This window comes from Nomascus leucogenys, chromosome 5 (genome assembly GCF_006542625.1).
Source record: "Nomascus leucogenys isolate Asia chromosome 5, Asia_NLE_v1, whole genome shotgun sequence".
NCBI classification, from domain to species: domain Eukaryota; kingdom Metazoa; phylum Chordata; class Mammalia; order Primates; family Hylobatidae; genus Nomascus; species Nomascus leucogenys.
Window position 1 is genome coordinate 98,566,879 of NC_044385.1, and position 15,132 is coordinate 98,582,010.

At 38.6% G+C, this 15,132-nt stretch overlaps 1 protein-coding gene across 3 annotated transcripts in view; it reads left to right on the forward strand.

The window, feature by feature from the left end:
• PIBF1 (progesterone immunomodulatory binding factor 1) overlaps positions 1-15,132 on the forward strand; it is a 225,706-nt gene that overhangs the window by 62,458 nt on the left and 148,116 nt on the right. For 2 of the 3 annotated variants that reach the window (XM_003257435.4, XM_030813486.1), the window contains one exon: positions 10,857-10,955. In XM_003257435.4, the coding sequence (XP_003257483.2) occupies positions 10,857-10,955 (99 nt within the window). Of the gene's footprint in view, positions 1-3,916; positions 4,004-10,856; positions 10,956-15,132 lie in introns of all 3 variants that reach the window. The other variant, XM_030813487.1, reaches the window with a different exon arrangement.

The following is a 15,132-nucleotide window of genomic DNA, read 5'->3' on the forward strand; positions in this document are numbered from 1 at the left end:
GCTCCAGAATGCAGACTTTTTGAGACAGAGTTTTGCTCTCGTCGTCCAGGCTGGAGTGCAGTGGCACAGTCTTGGCTCACTGCAACCTCTGCCTCCCGGGTTCAAGTGATTCTCCTGCCTCAGCCTCCCAGGTAGCTGGAATTATAGGCATGCGCCACTATGCCCAGCTGATTTTTGTACTTTTTGTAGAGATGGAGTTTCGCCATGTTGGTCAGGCTGGTCTGGTACTCCTGACCTCAGGTGATCCACCCATCTCGGCCTCCCAAAGTGCTGGGATTACAGGCGTGAGCCACCGTGCCTGGCCTAATTTCTGATCTTTTACAGATGTGGCAGCCCTGACCAAGCTCAAAAGTGCTTATCTGAGATCACACAGATTTTTACTAGAGATATTTCTCTGCTGTGCCTCAGATTTCACTCCCCTTAGCCCTCAGATTAGTAGAAGGAACCCTAAGCTGCTAAAGCCCCTCCAACAGTCTTCTCTGTTTTCCCTAGGATGCCTTTAAAAATAGTATCACTTTCATTTCGTACAATAAAAACTTTGAGGAAACATTGCTGTAATTATCAACCTTTAAATGAACATCACATTTTAATTTACATTTTCATATTTAGGTAGCATAGTAACCATAGCTACTATTTATTGAGTACCTGTTATGCATCTAGCATTGTACTCAATGCTTTACATACATTGTAGAAAAAGAAACACATTTTATGAAGTTTAGGTATTAATAACCCTATTTTACAAGTAAGGAAATTGAGACATCAACTGTGACCTGCCTGTGATTATTATAAACATTTATTGGTAAAAACTAGATACATCTGACTCTGCAATACAGTGCACACTCCCATTTATCTGGTCAGTGCTATGTAAACTGATCAAATATTTCCGATCAAAACTACAATTTTGAAGGTAATTTACTTAAAATAGAAATTCTGTCTTTTTTTATTATTATACTTTAGGTTCCGGGATACATGTGCAGAACGTGCAGGTTTGTTACATAGGTATACACATGCCATGGTGGTTTGCCGCACCCATCAACCTGTCATCTACATTAGGTATTTCTCCTAATGCTATCCCTCCCCTAGCCCTTCACCCCGACAGGCCCCAGTGTATGATGTTTCCCTCCCTGTTTCCATGTGTTCTCATTGCTCAACTCCCACTTATGAGTGAGACCATGCAGTGTTTCGGTTTTCTGTTCCTGTGTTAGTTTGCTGAGAATGATGGAGAAACTCTGTCTTTTAAGAGAATTTGCAAACGACATTCCATGCTTGAGGGCTGAGTATGGATCATTAGAGCTTTATAAAAGCATTTATAATTTTATTTATACACACACACACACACACTCACACGGATGAAGTCTTACTGTTTTGTCCAGGCTGGGTCTTGAACTCCTGAGCTCAAGTGATCCTCCCCCCTGACCTCAGCCTCCCAAAGTGCTAGGATTACAGGTGTGAGCTACCATTCCCAGACAAGCGTTTATAATTTTTGAAGTTAGCAAAGAAGACTTTATTTTTCTTTTCTTTTTTATTTTAGTTTATTTTATTTTAAGTTCTGTGATACAAATGCAGAACATGTAGGTTTGTTGCATAGGTGTACATGTGCCATGGTGGTTTGCTGCACCTATCAACGGGTCATCTAGGTTTTAAGCCCCACATGCATTAGCTGTTTGTCCTAATGCTCTCCCTCCCCTTGCCCCCCACCCCCCAATTGGCCCCAGTGTGTGTTGTTCCCCTCCCTGTTTCTGTGTGTTCTCATTGTTCAGCTCCTCCTTATGAGTGAGAATATGTGGTATTTGGTTTTCTGTTCCTGTGTTAGTTTGCTGAGGATGATGGTTTCTAGCTTCGTATCCATTTCCCTGCAAAGGACATGATCTCATTCCTTTTTATGACTGTGTAGTATTCCATGGTGTATATGTACCACATTTTCTTTATCCAGTCTATCATTGATGGTCATTTGGGTTGGTTCCATGCCTTTGCTACTATAAATAGTGCTGCAATAAATATATGTGTCCATGTGTCTTTTTATAGTAGACTGGTTTATATTCCTTTTATAGTAGAGTGATTTATAGTCCTTTTGGTATATATCTAGTAATGGGATTGCTGGGTCAAATGTTATTTCTTCTTGTAGATCCTTGAGGAATCGCTACACTGTCTTCCACAACGGTTGAACTAATTTACACTCCCACTAACAGTGTAGAAGCATTCCTGCTTCTCACCAGCATCTGTTGTTTCTTGACTTATTAATAATTGCCATTTTGACTGGCATGAGATGGTATCATTGTGGTTTTGATTTGCATTTCTCTAATGATCAGTGATGATGAGCTTTTTTTCATGTTTCTTGGCCACATAAATGTCTTCTTTTGAGAAGTGTGTGTTCATATCCACTATCAAGTGTTTGGCACCCCCGTACTACTCCAACAAAGATGTTTTTACCAAAGCCCCTAAGACCTTCATGTTGCCCAAATCCAGTAGTCATATTCTCAGTTCTTACCATACTTGACCTTACTAGCAGTATGTAACACAGTTGATCACTCCCTACTCCTGGGAACACGTTCTTTAGCTTCCATATTGTCACACACTATTAAATTTTTCTCTTCCTCATTAGCTGCACCTACTCATTCTCTTTGTTGATTCCTCCTCATCTTCTTGACAACTTTTGCAGCTGCCTCCATGGCATTTCCACTTGGTTGTCTATTAATAATATTCATCCTAATGTGTTCAGAAGCAAATTTCTGTTCCATTCTACCTCCCAATTCTGCTCCACCTTCAGTCTTACCCAGTTGAATTAAAGACAACTCTATTCTTCCACTTGCCCAGACCAAAAACCTGAAGTCATCTTTTTTCAATTCCATATTCTATTCATTAGCAAATCCTTTTGGATTTATGATCTCTGCCTCACGTATATTACCTTGCTTCAAGTCACCATTATTTCTTGCCTAAAAATTACTGCAGTGGCCTCTTAAGTGGTCCCCAGCTTTCTTCCTTGCCCTCTTCAGTCTCTTAGCACAGTTCTTGTTAAATGATAAGTCAAGTTGGATCACTCTACTCAAATAAAAAGTCTCCCCATCATTAAACTTAGTAAAACTTTAAATGATTACAGTGGCCTGTGATCCTACCTGATCAGTATTCAGTTACCCTATCCTCATTTAGGATTTTCTTCTGGTCACTCGCATAGTCATGCTGGCCTCCTGTTCTTTTACTTGTAGGCATGCTCATACCTCAGGTCCTTTGTATTCAGTTTCCACCGCGTAACCATCTACTCCTGATGATACACCTGTTCTTGTGGTCTTTTCTGACTTTGTTCTACGTTGTCTTTGCTTTGTTTTTAATCTACCAACATACTACATATTTATTTACTTTGGGGTATTTTTCCTACTAGAATGTGATCTCCATGAGTGTAGGAGTTTTCATGTATCGTTCAGTCCTGGACTCCCAGGTACCAGTGCCTGGTACGCAGTAAATGCTCAGTATACGTAATATTTATTGAATGAAAGAATGAATTGGTACTACTTTTTAGAAATTAGGTGGCTGTTGGTTTAGATGAAAACCTACTCAAAGGTTTATAATGGATTTGATCAGGACTGAGTGTAGTGACAAGATATATAGTAGTTAGTTAACCATCTACCAGATTCATTCTGTTTCATTTTGATATGTTACCTTTTATCCTGTCAGCTACTTTGTAAATCTTAACACATTAATGGATTTAAGCAAATATTTTGCATTTTGGTACTTAAATTTTTTATAATTTTTCAACCATAATTTGGGTTCAATGTTTATCTACTTTGTGCTTAAGTTTTCATGTCTAGAAACAAACAAAAATCTGCTTGAGCACCAATTGTCTTCAGTCCATTTTGTGCTGCTATAACAGGATACCTGAGACTGGATAATTTATAATGAACAGAAGTTTATTGGCTCACAGGTCTGGAGGCTGGGAAGTCCAATATCTACGTACTGGTATCTGGCAAGAGCCTTCTCACTACATTATCACATGGCATAAGGCAAGAAGGTGGGAGACAGAGCAAGGGGGAGCCAAACTCACTCTTTTATAATGGCACCATTCCCACTCTCGTGGCCTAATCACCATTATCAGGTCCCACTTCTTAATACTGTTAGAATGGCAGTTAAATTTCAGCATGAGTTTTGGAGGACACAAACTTTTAAACCAAGGCACCAACTATAATAAAAGGATAGGAAAGTGTAGCATTTTCAGTCAACAATGATCTCAAAAAGTTTCTACTCTTAAAATGTATAGCTTCTCCCAAGAAATTTATTAAATAAGATTTCCACTTTGCTTATTTCGTTTTTATGTCCTACTCGTTAACTTTTCAGTCATCTATGATAAAGGTAAAACTACAGTCATAGAATAGAAACAAGATAATCTACATGCAACCCTTCTATTTTGTGCCATCTTAAAAACAAAGGCATCAGATATGGAAATGAGCAGTTTTATGTTGTGTCCAGGAAGACTCTGGAGGTAGAGATGATAAATTCAAACACTTTTCCTATAAATAAGCCTGTCATATAAAACAGCCTATTTTAATCCTTTGTTGTTCTAACTAGAAAAATATATTTACTTCTATTAGCCAAAAATATTTTTACTTGAAGACAGAAGGAAGAGTTTGGATTGCTTAGTTGCGCCTGCTGAGCTCTTCTGACAGCCATGGGTTTTTTTTGTTTGTTTTTGTTTTTGTTTTTTCACTATTTATGCTTAAATTTACGGTAAATTTTAAGTTCTGAGGCATTAGGGATGTTTATTCAGGCTGAGACGTATTCCTTGCATTGCCAAACTGTGATTTGATACTGTTTGAATTTTGAAGGGTCCTAAAGTTTTTCTCATTCTTCTGACATTTTTCTTACCACTTTTCAGATATAAATATAGATTTAGCCTATTGGTACTGTGAAATTTATCATCTAGTAGTAGGCAAATACATTCTACCCTGTACGTTAGTCTGTTGTTATGAATGTTTTATAATGAGGTTTTCAAGTTTCGGTTGTGAGCTACTGTTGAATAAACTTCTGTGTATTAAATTATCTGATGCACAAATGGCACTATATTGCATATGAACTATGTCTATTTTGTTATAATATTAAAACCCTTTTATTTAAGTAAATGATTAAGAACTTAACTCTTGGCTGGGCGCGGTGGCTCACGCCTGTAATCCCAGCACTTTGGGAGGCCGAGGCGGGCGGATCACGAGGTCAGGAGATCGAGACCACGGTGAAACCCCGTCTCTACTAAAAATACAAAAAATTAGCCGGGCGTGGTGGCGGGCACCTGTAGTCCCAGCTACTCAGGAGGCTGAGGCAGGAGAATGGCGTGAACCCAGGAAGCAGAGCTTTCAGTGAGCTGAGATCGCGCCACTGTACTCCAGCCTGGGCGACAGAGTGAGACTCTGTCTCAAAAAAAAAAAAAAAAAAAGAACTTTTTAAGTTTCTCATTTGAATGTTATAATTTAAGTAGCCATATCTCTTGGTTTGTCTAATAAAGTAGTGGTTTGTGCGTGTTTCTTTGGCATAATTTTTGTGGTTTTTTTTTTTTTTTTTTTTTGAGACAGAGTCTTGCTCTGTCGCCCAGGCTGGAGTGCAGTGGCGCAATCTTGGCTCACTGCAAGCTCCGCCTCCCGGGTTCACGCCATTCTCCTGCCTCAGCCTCTGGAGTAGCTGGGACTACAGGCACCCGCCACCACGCCTGGCTAATTTTTTTGTATTTTTAGTAGAGACAGGGTTTCACCGTGTTAGCCAGGATGGTCTCGATCTTCTGACCTCATGATCCACCTGCCTCGGCCTCCCAAAGTGCTGGGATTACAGGCGTGAGCCACCACGCCCGGCCCTCTTTGGCATAATTTTTAATAGCACCCTCTTTTATTCTAAAAAGTGCCCCAGGTTGAAAAATACATTATTTGAACACTCTAGTTATAAAAGTAGTATACTCACTTTCCCTTTGCGTTTCACATAGTATTTATTTAAGATTTATTTTCTTCAATCTTTCCTCTCAATATGTCTCCATCCCACAACGTAGGTGGATGAGAGAAATACGTATGTGTATATGGGAGATACATAGAGTTGCTAGGAAACAACATGAAAGAATCATGAAAAACACAGCATTGGAATCTAACGTTAACTTTATAAAAGTATTTTAAGGATGATATATTCAGATTTTTGCATTTTAAAACACTTATCTTTCTTTGTTATAATTACATTTGATTATACACTTGGTTTGGACTTCTAAAACTTGAGCTTCATTAGCTTGTACATGCTACAAATAGCTTCTATCAATTTTTCAAGTTTCTCTTTTGAAGAACATTTGAATTCCTGTAATTTGTTCTGTAATTGTATTTGTTATATTTTCTAATGCATTTAACATTTAGAAATGGATTACTTATTAGTTATATGAAAGTTATTGTCTTATCTGTGGAAGGAATACATCTAGCATTTTATCAAACAGTTTATTTTTGAAAGAGCATATTATATACTGTGGGCCATAAAAGCTAATGTATAATATATTCACAATTCTTTCAAGGCTTATTTTGATTTTACATCTATTGGTGCCTTGAGGTGGTCATGTAATATAAATCTCATAATGTCAGAATTTCTCAAGGAGAAAACATCTGTGAAGCAAAGGAAATTTTAAGAGGCAGCATAGTATGATTCACAGCACAGACTCTGGAGCCAAATTGTTTGGGTGCACATTTGGGCTCTGTAGCATACTTCCTGTGTGACTTTAAGCTAATACTTAACCTCTTTGTGTTTTAATCTTATCATTTGTAAAATGGAGGTACCGATACAACTGCTGTGTGGGATTGTTGTGACAATTAAATGAGTTATGATATGTAAAGTGCTTAGAACGGCTTCTGGCACATGGTAAACAGTATGCTATTGCTATTATTGTCAGTGGAAGAATACATTCAGTTTTTCTCTCTCAGACTTCATATGAAACCTGTGAATTGGTAATATTAAATAAAGTATCTATTTCTTACAAGGAATTATGCTGCTTTTTGCTAAAGAATGCAGGTTTTGGACTGGATATGGAAGGTGTGGTACTTGATAAGGAGATTGGGTTTACACAGAAATGTTACCCACAAACGCTTGTGAGAGGACCTCTTGGTGGAAGCCTTAGCTTCTTCTGGTCCATTCCCCAGTTCATTTCTGTTTTCTCTTTCTGAATTGCTTTACCTATTTGTCCTTCAAGGCCCAACTTACATGTCACTTTTAAAAAATGTTTCACTTTATTCACCTACCTCTCTTAGTCCAGTAAAGAATAATCGACTCCTCTTTGTGGCCATAGAATTTTATTTATGCCTTAACATAGTACTTAACATAGTACCCTCTAATCATACCTCCTTTCACAAGCCCTGATGTTAGCTTGTTCTAGGTTTTATTTCATTCCCTGTGTCTTGTTTTCATTTCTTATGTCCATTGTTGCAAGAAAGGAAATGTTATTAGGGACTGAAGCTTCTCCATCTACCAATTGAGCATTCGTGGTTCATTAGTCCTGTAAATGTGATCTACCTGTAATTGTGCTGCCGAAATAACATATAGAATAATGAGGCTGTATTTGAGAAATGAACATTGAAACCAATTTGTGGTGATTTACTGACTAAAATATTTACATCATTTCGAAATGAAAAATATATAAATGTTTAATATAGTTTGAGAATTTTATTCTATCTATAACATTAATTTTTTATGTTTCAGTTTGAGAATATTTTTGAAGGTTGTTGCAATCAGGATGACATCTGAAAATAACAATATGCCATTTTTTGATAGCTACTTTAGAATGCACTTCCACTTAGATAGTAACCCACAAAAGTAGTTTACTTTCTTTTCAATAAGAGTTACCTATACTCCAACATTTCTGAAGAAACTATTTTATTTCTGGCTCGTAAACTATTTTACTGACAAATCTCTAATGGTTGACATTTTTAAAATTTTAAATTTGTTGTTAATATTGATGGCAGCAGCGGCCCATCTGGAGCAGCTGCTGTAAAGATGCCAGCTGCAGTGGGGGAGGCGCATCCAGGGCTGCATGCTCCACTGAGCCAGCAGGAGCCAGAAACAGGCAGAAACCCAGACCCCTTCGGAGTTGGAGGGGCGGGAGCCCTCCCAGGCGCAGCTGCAGCGGCCCAGTCGCAGCTGCGGACCCAGGCATTCCCTCACTATCTTCAGCCTAGGGAGCCACCTTCCCCCACAGGCTCAGAAATGCCTGTTCCCGCTGCCTGACCTCTCCCTAGTCCCAACACCCACTCTGATTTCAGAGCAAAGTTGAGGCCAAGCCTGGGCACTGTTGCAGGTGTGCCTGCTCTTGGGGCATTGCTGACACCCCAGCCCCCTGCCACCTCGGCCTCTTCTGGACTTTGGACACTGACAAGCACGGGAGGGAGGCTGGCCAAAGTGGAGGATGAGGGCGGCTTGGTGCAGGCCTGCAGGTGCCCTTTGGCACTCCAGCCTAGGCACCAGGTTACAGCTGGTTGATGGCGGCAGGAGGCAGGCAGGCTCCTGGGCAGAAAGGGATGGGTCCCCGGTGAAGCCCCACCTCAAGCCAGGGATGGCCTGGAGCATGGGAGTTGCACCACCAGTTTCACAGAACAGAGTGAGAACTTACGGTACTTTTTTCCCCCGGCCCACCCATTGCCACCTATGGACCAATCAGCATATACTTCCTCCCCACTGACGCCCACAAAAACCCCAGACTCTGGCAGACGTCTGGACGATCTGCCTGCAGAGAGGAGCTACCAACTGTGGGTCTTCTCTCAGCTGAGAGCTGAGCAGACATTGGGATGGCCTGCCTGCAGTTAGGAGCTACCCACTCCAGATCTCCTGAGAGCTGTACTGCCGCTCAGGAAAGCACCTCTTTGCCTTATTCATGCTCCAGTTGTCTGTGTACCTCATTCTTCCTGGACACAGGACAAGAACTTGGGACCTGCTTAATGGTGGGACTGAAAGAGCTGTAACACAAAAAGGGCTGAAACATGCCCCTCACTCGCCACATTGCAACAAGGAGAGAATTGCTGCAGCCCTTTGGGGAGCCCAGACCTAGGAGCTCCCTGAGCAAGGGCTCTGACACCTGTTTGGGGATCTACAGTTCCTGGCATCTCCAAGCTTCCGGACACTACCACATTCCCCGGTGCCAGCAGTGGAAGCTGCTTTCAGTATGCCTGTCCAGTCGCAGCCTCACAGGATGCCTGGAGCCGCCTACCCCACGGCAGCCGGTGTGCCCGGATGTGCGCAGTGGTTGAACCCTGCACTCGCTCACTTGCTCACGCACCCCTTGCTGCTCTGCACTTGGCTTGCCCTCGGCAGGTGTGGGATCCCGGCCAGTATATCTTGAGCCGAGTACAGCCTGTGAGGCCGAGTGGGTGGAACAAGCCCAGTGGGCCTGAGCATAACTTGGGCAAAGGCACCACTGGCCACAAAGGTTTCCAGCTGACAAAGTGACAACCCAAGGATCCTGTGACAGCACCACCATGCAAAAGACTAGATTGAGTACTGGTACAGCAAGTATGACTACTAAGCATTTCTATCCAATATTCAGTAGATAGGTTTATTCAAACTTTATGGCTTTCATGACTCCCTACTCACATTCTATATGAATAATAAAAAATAATAATTTCCAGTCCAGTTTTTCATGAGAGATAGTGTGGCATGATGTAAAAAGCCCTGGCTTTGGAGTAGGAAATAACTGGATTCAAATTATGGTCCTGTTAGGCTATGTGACTTGAGGCTAGGTACATGAGCTCTCTAAACTTCAGTTTACTCAGCTAAAAAGTAGGTTATAACATAAAGGGCTTTGTAGGGATTAAGTGAGCAAAATCATTTATATTACATTCTTTTTATTTATGTTGTAACTGCTAGAGAAGGAGATTTAAAAAAAAATAGGTGACTATCTGAAAGAAATTTACTGTTGGTATTTTTTTTTTTTGATTCAAAGTTTCATCTTGATTAAAAGGCAAAAGTTTTGATCTTTGGAAGCTCATGGCTAGCTGTGTAATCTCCCAATTAGTCATTGTTGTTATCTTCCAGCTCCCCTTAACTGACACTAAATGTATTCTTTCTACAATTTCAGTTCCTTCCTAGTGTCCTCACAACTGTTAAGTAGATGACTTCCAATACCCTAGCTTCATACTTCCTTGAGCCCTACACGAATATTGACCTTCATCTCAGCTCTACTTAATTTAGTCATACTAATTTTCATACCCTATCTTGTTAGCCACCAAAATTCTGCCACTGAAAAGTGCTGTTCTACCTCCAAATCACCATTCTCCAGTCTTCTATCTTGCTTGTACAACTATTACACTTTGACTTAATCTGTCATATCTTATCAGGACCTCTAATTCTTTGTCCCTTCTACTTTCTCCTGTCTGTCAACCTGTGTTTCCTTCCCATTCCTTCCTATATAACTGAGACTTCAAGGTTCGTCATTTCAATGATTCTCTTGCTCATATCCCAAACTGCACTTTTATTTTGATTCTCCACAATATATCTTTCACTTAAAATATTCTATGGGACATTTATTAACCTCCCAAAACCTCAGTTTTCTGGTGGATAATATATGAGTAATTACACCTATCTCATTGGATTCTCGTAAGGAATACATAAATTACTGTATATACAAACTGGTTAGCCTACCCTTTGACCCGTGTGGAGAAGGGTGGTGTGACATAGAGATAGACCATATTTGCACCTACACTGGTGTATCCTGCTCTTAGACACTCAACCAAGCCAGGCAGGTTTATATAGTGTACACTTTGGGTCCCCACCTTCTCAGATGGGTCCTTAAGATTGTCAGATAGTCCATCTTTAAGAAAGAACATAGATAAATCACGCATTTGAAATAACTGAAATCCATGTTTAAAATTTAGAAATCTCCGAGAAGCAAGGGATAATGCTGTGGCTGAAAAGGAACGAGCAGTGATGGCTGAAAAGGATGCTTTAGAAAAACACGATCAGCTCTTAGACAGGTAAGCATCATAAAAATAGAAATGTTAAAACTTCCATTATTGTTTCTGTTACATATTCATTTAGAAAATGTATTTTAAGGAGAGAATAATTTTCATTTCAATTGAGGTATAATTTATATGCTTTATTTTTACAATATACAATTATTGTGGATATTGAAAATGTGGTATAGAACAGTTCAGTTATCCAGAGAGTTTCCTTATGGCCCTTCAATCCTTCTTAACCGCTACTACTCAAGAGGCACCACTTTCTGATTTCTGTCACAATAGATTAGTTTTGCTCCTCTTAGACTAAAAATACTCTGTGTCCAGGTTCTTTCATTCCACTTTGTTGTTGTATCAGTAGTTCATTCCTTATTATTGCTGAGTATGAATATATTTTATTCACCTATCAATGGTCATTTTGGTGGTTTCCAATTTGTTACTATCATGAATAAAGCTGCCATATAATTTTTTGAAAGTGTGTGTTTTTATTTATCTTGGCTAAATACCTAGGAGTGGCATTGTTCATCATCGGGTAGATAAATGTTTTACTTTTAAAAAACCTACCAATGGTAACACCAAAGTGATTGTACCATTGTATACTCCCTAGTTTTTTTTTTTTTTCAAAATCTATATGTTCTAAAGTATGTGTTTTGGAAGGAGGGTATCAGAGAGAACGATATATCTTTAATTTACCAATAGAAAATGATATTTATTTTTAATAGCCTTGTTAAAAGGAAAATAACTGATGGGCATTATGGTAAATATCATTACTTCATTAAACATTCTACACTTTCCATTGTTTGACTGCATAGAGAGTAAACAGTGGCTACCTTATTTTTTTAACTTTACATTTTGAAATTATTTCAGAAAAGTTGCTAAAATGGTAAAGTTTCTGCATACCGTTCACATACTAATAAACTTTTGAAATTAAGTTCAATGGATCTTTTAATTGTTAAATGAAGACCAGATTAATTTGAGGTATAAGCAATACATAAAACTAAAATTTGAGGCAAGTCTTCATATAATTAACCTATTGTAAAAATCTTTTAGAATGGCTCAAATTGTCATACTTCTGAATTCACATCAACTTTATAAACTTGGCCTATGGAAGAATTTTAATAAATGTTATATTGAAGAAGTCATTCCTATAATGTGGAAGTATGTCTTATTCTAAACATCATGGTATCAGGCTAGGCACAGTGACTCATGCCTGTAATCCCAGCACTTTTGGAATGCTGAGGCGGGTGAATAACTTGAGGTTAGGAGTTTGAGACCAGGTTGGGCAACATGGTAAAACCCCGTCTACTAAAAATGTAAAAATTAGTAGTGTGTGGTGATGCATTCCTGTGATCCCAGCTACTCAGGAGGCTGAGGCACGAGAGTCACTTGAACCCAGGAGGCAGAGATTGCAGTGAGCAGAGATCATGCCATAGCACTCCAGCCTGGGCAACAGAGCGAGACTCTGTCTCAAAAAAAAATTTTGTAGTTTATCTAAAAAAAATAAAGATCGTGGTGTAAAAGATCATGGTATATAAATCAGCTCCTTTTGTTAGAGTTCCTATAAAGCATTTATGTTTTATATTTTATTACGTGTAACCCTTCCACTTACAAAACTGTATGATGTCCCCTAAAGATTCATTTGACTTTGTGTTGATATTAGTTTTTAATGTGTAGTTTTAGGGATGGCTTTAGAATAAGATTTATGGGCAAACTAATAAGGTTTAAAAGAAAACATAAGATATTACCTAGTAAATCAGAACTTATATTCATCACTTGATAGCTACTGTATGGTTTCATAAAGTTGGAGAGAATAATACATCTGATCATAAAATTGACCAATTTATATTTATCGTAAGCTCTGTTAGTCCTACACTCTTAACCTAAATCCTTCTTATCCCACTTGTCCATACATTTGCAGCTGATGTTCATCTGAATGCCATGCGATACTCTAATACCTAAAAGTATCTATTAAACAATAGAGGATTCAATTATTTAATGTTTTTAAGCACTTAGAACAGTGCCTTCCTATGATAACTACCATTATCATAGAATAATTTGTCCAATTTAGTTTTGTTGTGAAACTTTACTAACTGAAATTTGTTCTTCACAAGATGATATCTTTCCAACGAATTTTTCACTAAAATTTTAGATAAACGGGAAGACCTCATTTTCAAACTGCCAGATAAGAGGAAGCTTATTTATTAATAATTCTTTGAAGTCATAGTAAAGCCTTGCTTATTCAGAGCCTAATTTTCTGCCAACCTTAAATATTTGTGATAGTTTTAAAATCAAGACAAGGAAAAAAAGGTTAGACAGCACTAAAAATAACCCTTGAGCAGCAAATAGAGGTAATGCTCAGGACTGTAAAGGACATTACAGAACCAGAGACTTATGAATAAATGAGTGAATGAATGAGAATAATATCTGGGAATGTAAAACTCAAAATTAAGCTTAGGCTTTAACAAAATGCTTAAAATAGCTAAAGTTACTTATCTGTTTTTTAAGATATAATATCAATAAATGAAGGGAAAAGTATCCCTGGTTAGGATTGTAATGTTGATAAATGACATTTTTAAAAGTAGAATTCTAGATGTACCATCAGTTTCTTTGTTAATTAATATATAAATTCAGTGCAATTCATGTCAAAATTTTCAAATGACTTTGTGAAACTTGACAAACCAACACTAAAAATTCTTTTTCACAATTATTATGCCCATTCTTGTACATTTACTCTTCCACATAAATTTTTGTAGTTATAGTTTTTACGTTATGCCTTTTCTTCATCTGAAGTTCAATTTTGAGGTAGTGTACATAGAGAACTAATTTTATTTTTCATGAAAATGTCAGTTTTCGTAAGTTATACTATGCATTTAAAGTAAGCCAAATAGAATACCAAAAATATTTTTTTGAAGCCAGACAAATAAGTTCTGTGGCTTATATGGAAAAATTAAGTGCATTTCTAAATAAGAACAATGAATTGTGACAGGTCACTAGGGTAGACAGCTAAGGGGAAAAGAAAATTGAGATCCATACCTCATAACTTACACCAAGATAAATTTCATATGGATCAGAGATTTAAATGTAAAACCATTAAAAACCTAAGAAGCCATAGGAGAATGTTTTTATAATATTGAATTACAAAAGGCCTTTGCAACTTAGGAGTTATAGAAGTAATAAATTGATAAACTTGATTCCCTACAAATGAAAAATGTTGGTGTGGCATTACTGCCATAAGGAAAGTCAAAAAACAAATGCAAATGCAATCTTGGAAAAAATATTTGCAACGTCTGTCACAGTCATGTGACTGATTTTCCCTTCTCCAAATCAGTAAATCAACATTAAATTCATATTAAAATTATACCTATTTTCAGCTGGGCATGGTGGCTCATGCCTGTAATCCCAACACTTTGGGAGGCCGAGGCGGTTGGATCACCTGAGGTCAGGAGTTCAAAACCAGCCTGGCCAATATGGCAAAACCCTGTCTCTACTAAAAATGCAAAATATTAGCCTTGCATACTGGCATGTGCCTGTAATCCCAGCTACTTGGGAGGTGGAGGCAGGAGAATCGCTTGAACCTGGGAGGCAGAGGTTGCAGTGAGCCGAGATCGCACCATTGCACTCCAGCCTGGGCAACAAGAGTGAAACTCTGTCTCAAAAAAAAAAAAAAAAAAAAAAACTATGCCTGTTTTCCACTAAAAACCAAAAGGTTGATAATACATTGTGTTTGTGTGGGTATGGAAAAACAGGCAGTCTTAACATTGTTAGTGGGATTTTAAATTGGTACAACTAATATGAAGAGTAATTCAATAATACCTATCAAAAGTACAAATGTACATTGCTTTTTGTGTATGTATGTATTATGTGAGATGGAGTCTCACTCTGTTGCCCAGTCTGGAGTGCAGTGGCACAATCTCTGCCCACTGCAGCCTCTATCTCCCAGGTTCAAGTGATTCTCGTGCTTCAGCCCCCTGAGTAGCTGGGATTACAGGCATGTGCCACCACACCCGGCTAATTTATGTATTTTTAATAAAGATGGGGTTTTGCCATGTTGCCCAGTCTGGTCTCGAATTCATGACCTCAAGTGATCTGCCTGCCTCAGCCTCCCAAAGTGCTGGGATTACAGGCGTGGGCCACTATGCCCAGCCGTACATTGCTCTTGATCAAGAAATTTTATTTCTAGCACGTTATCCTGCAG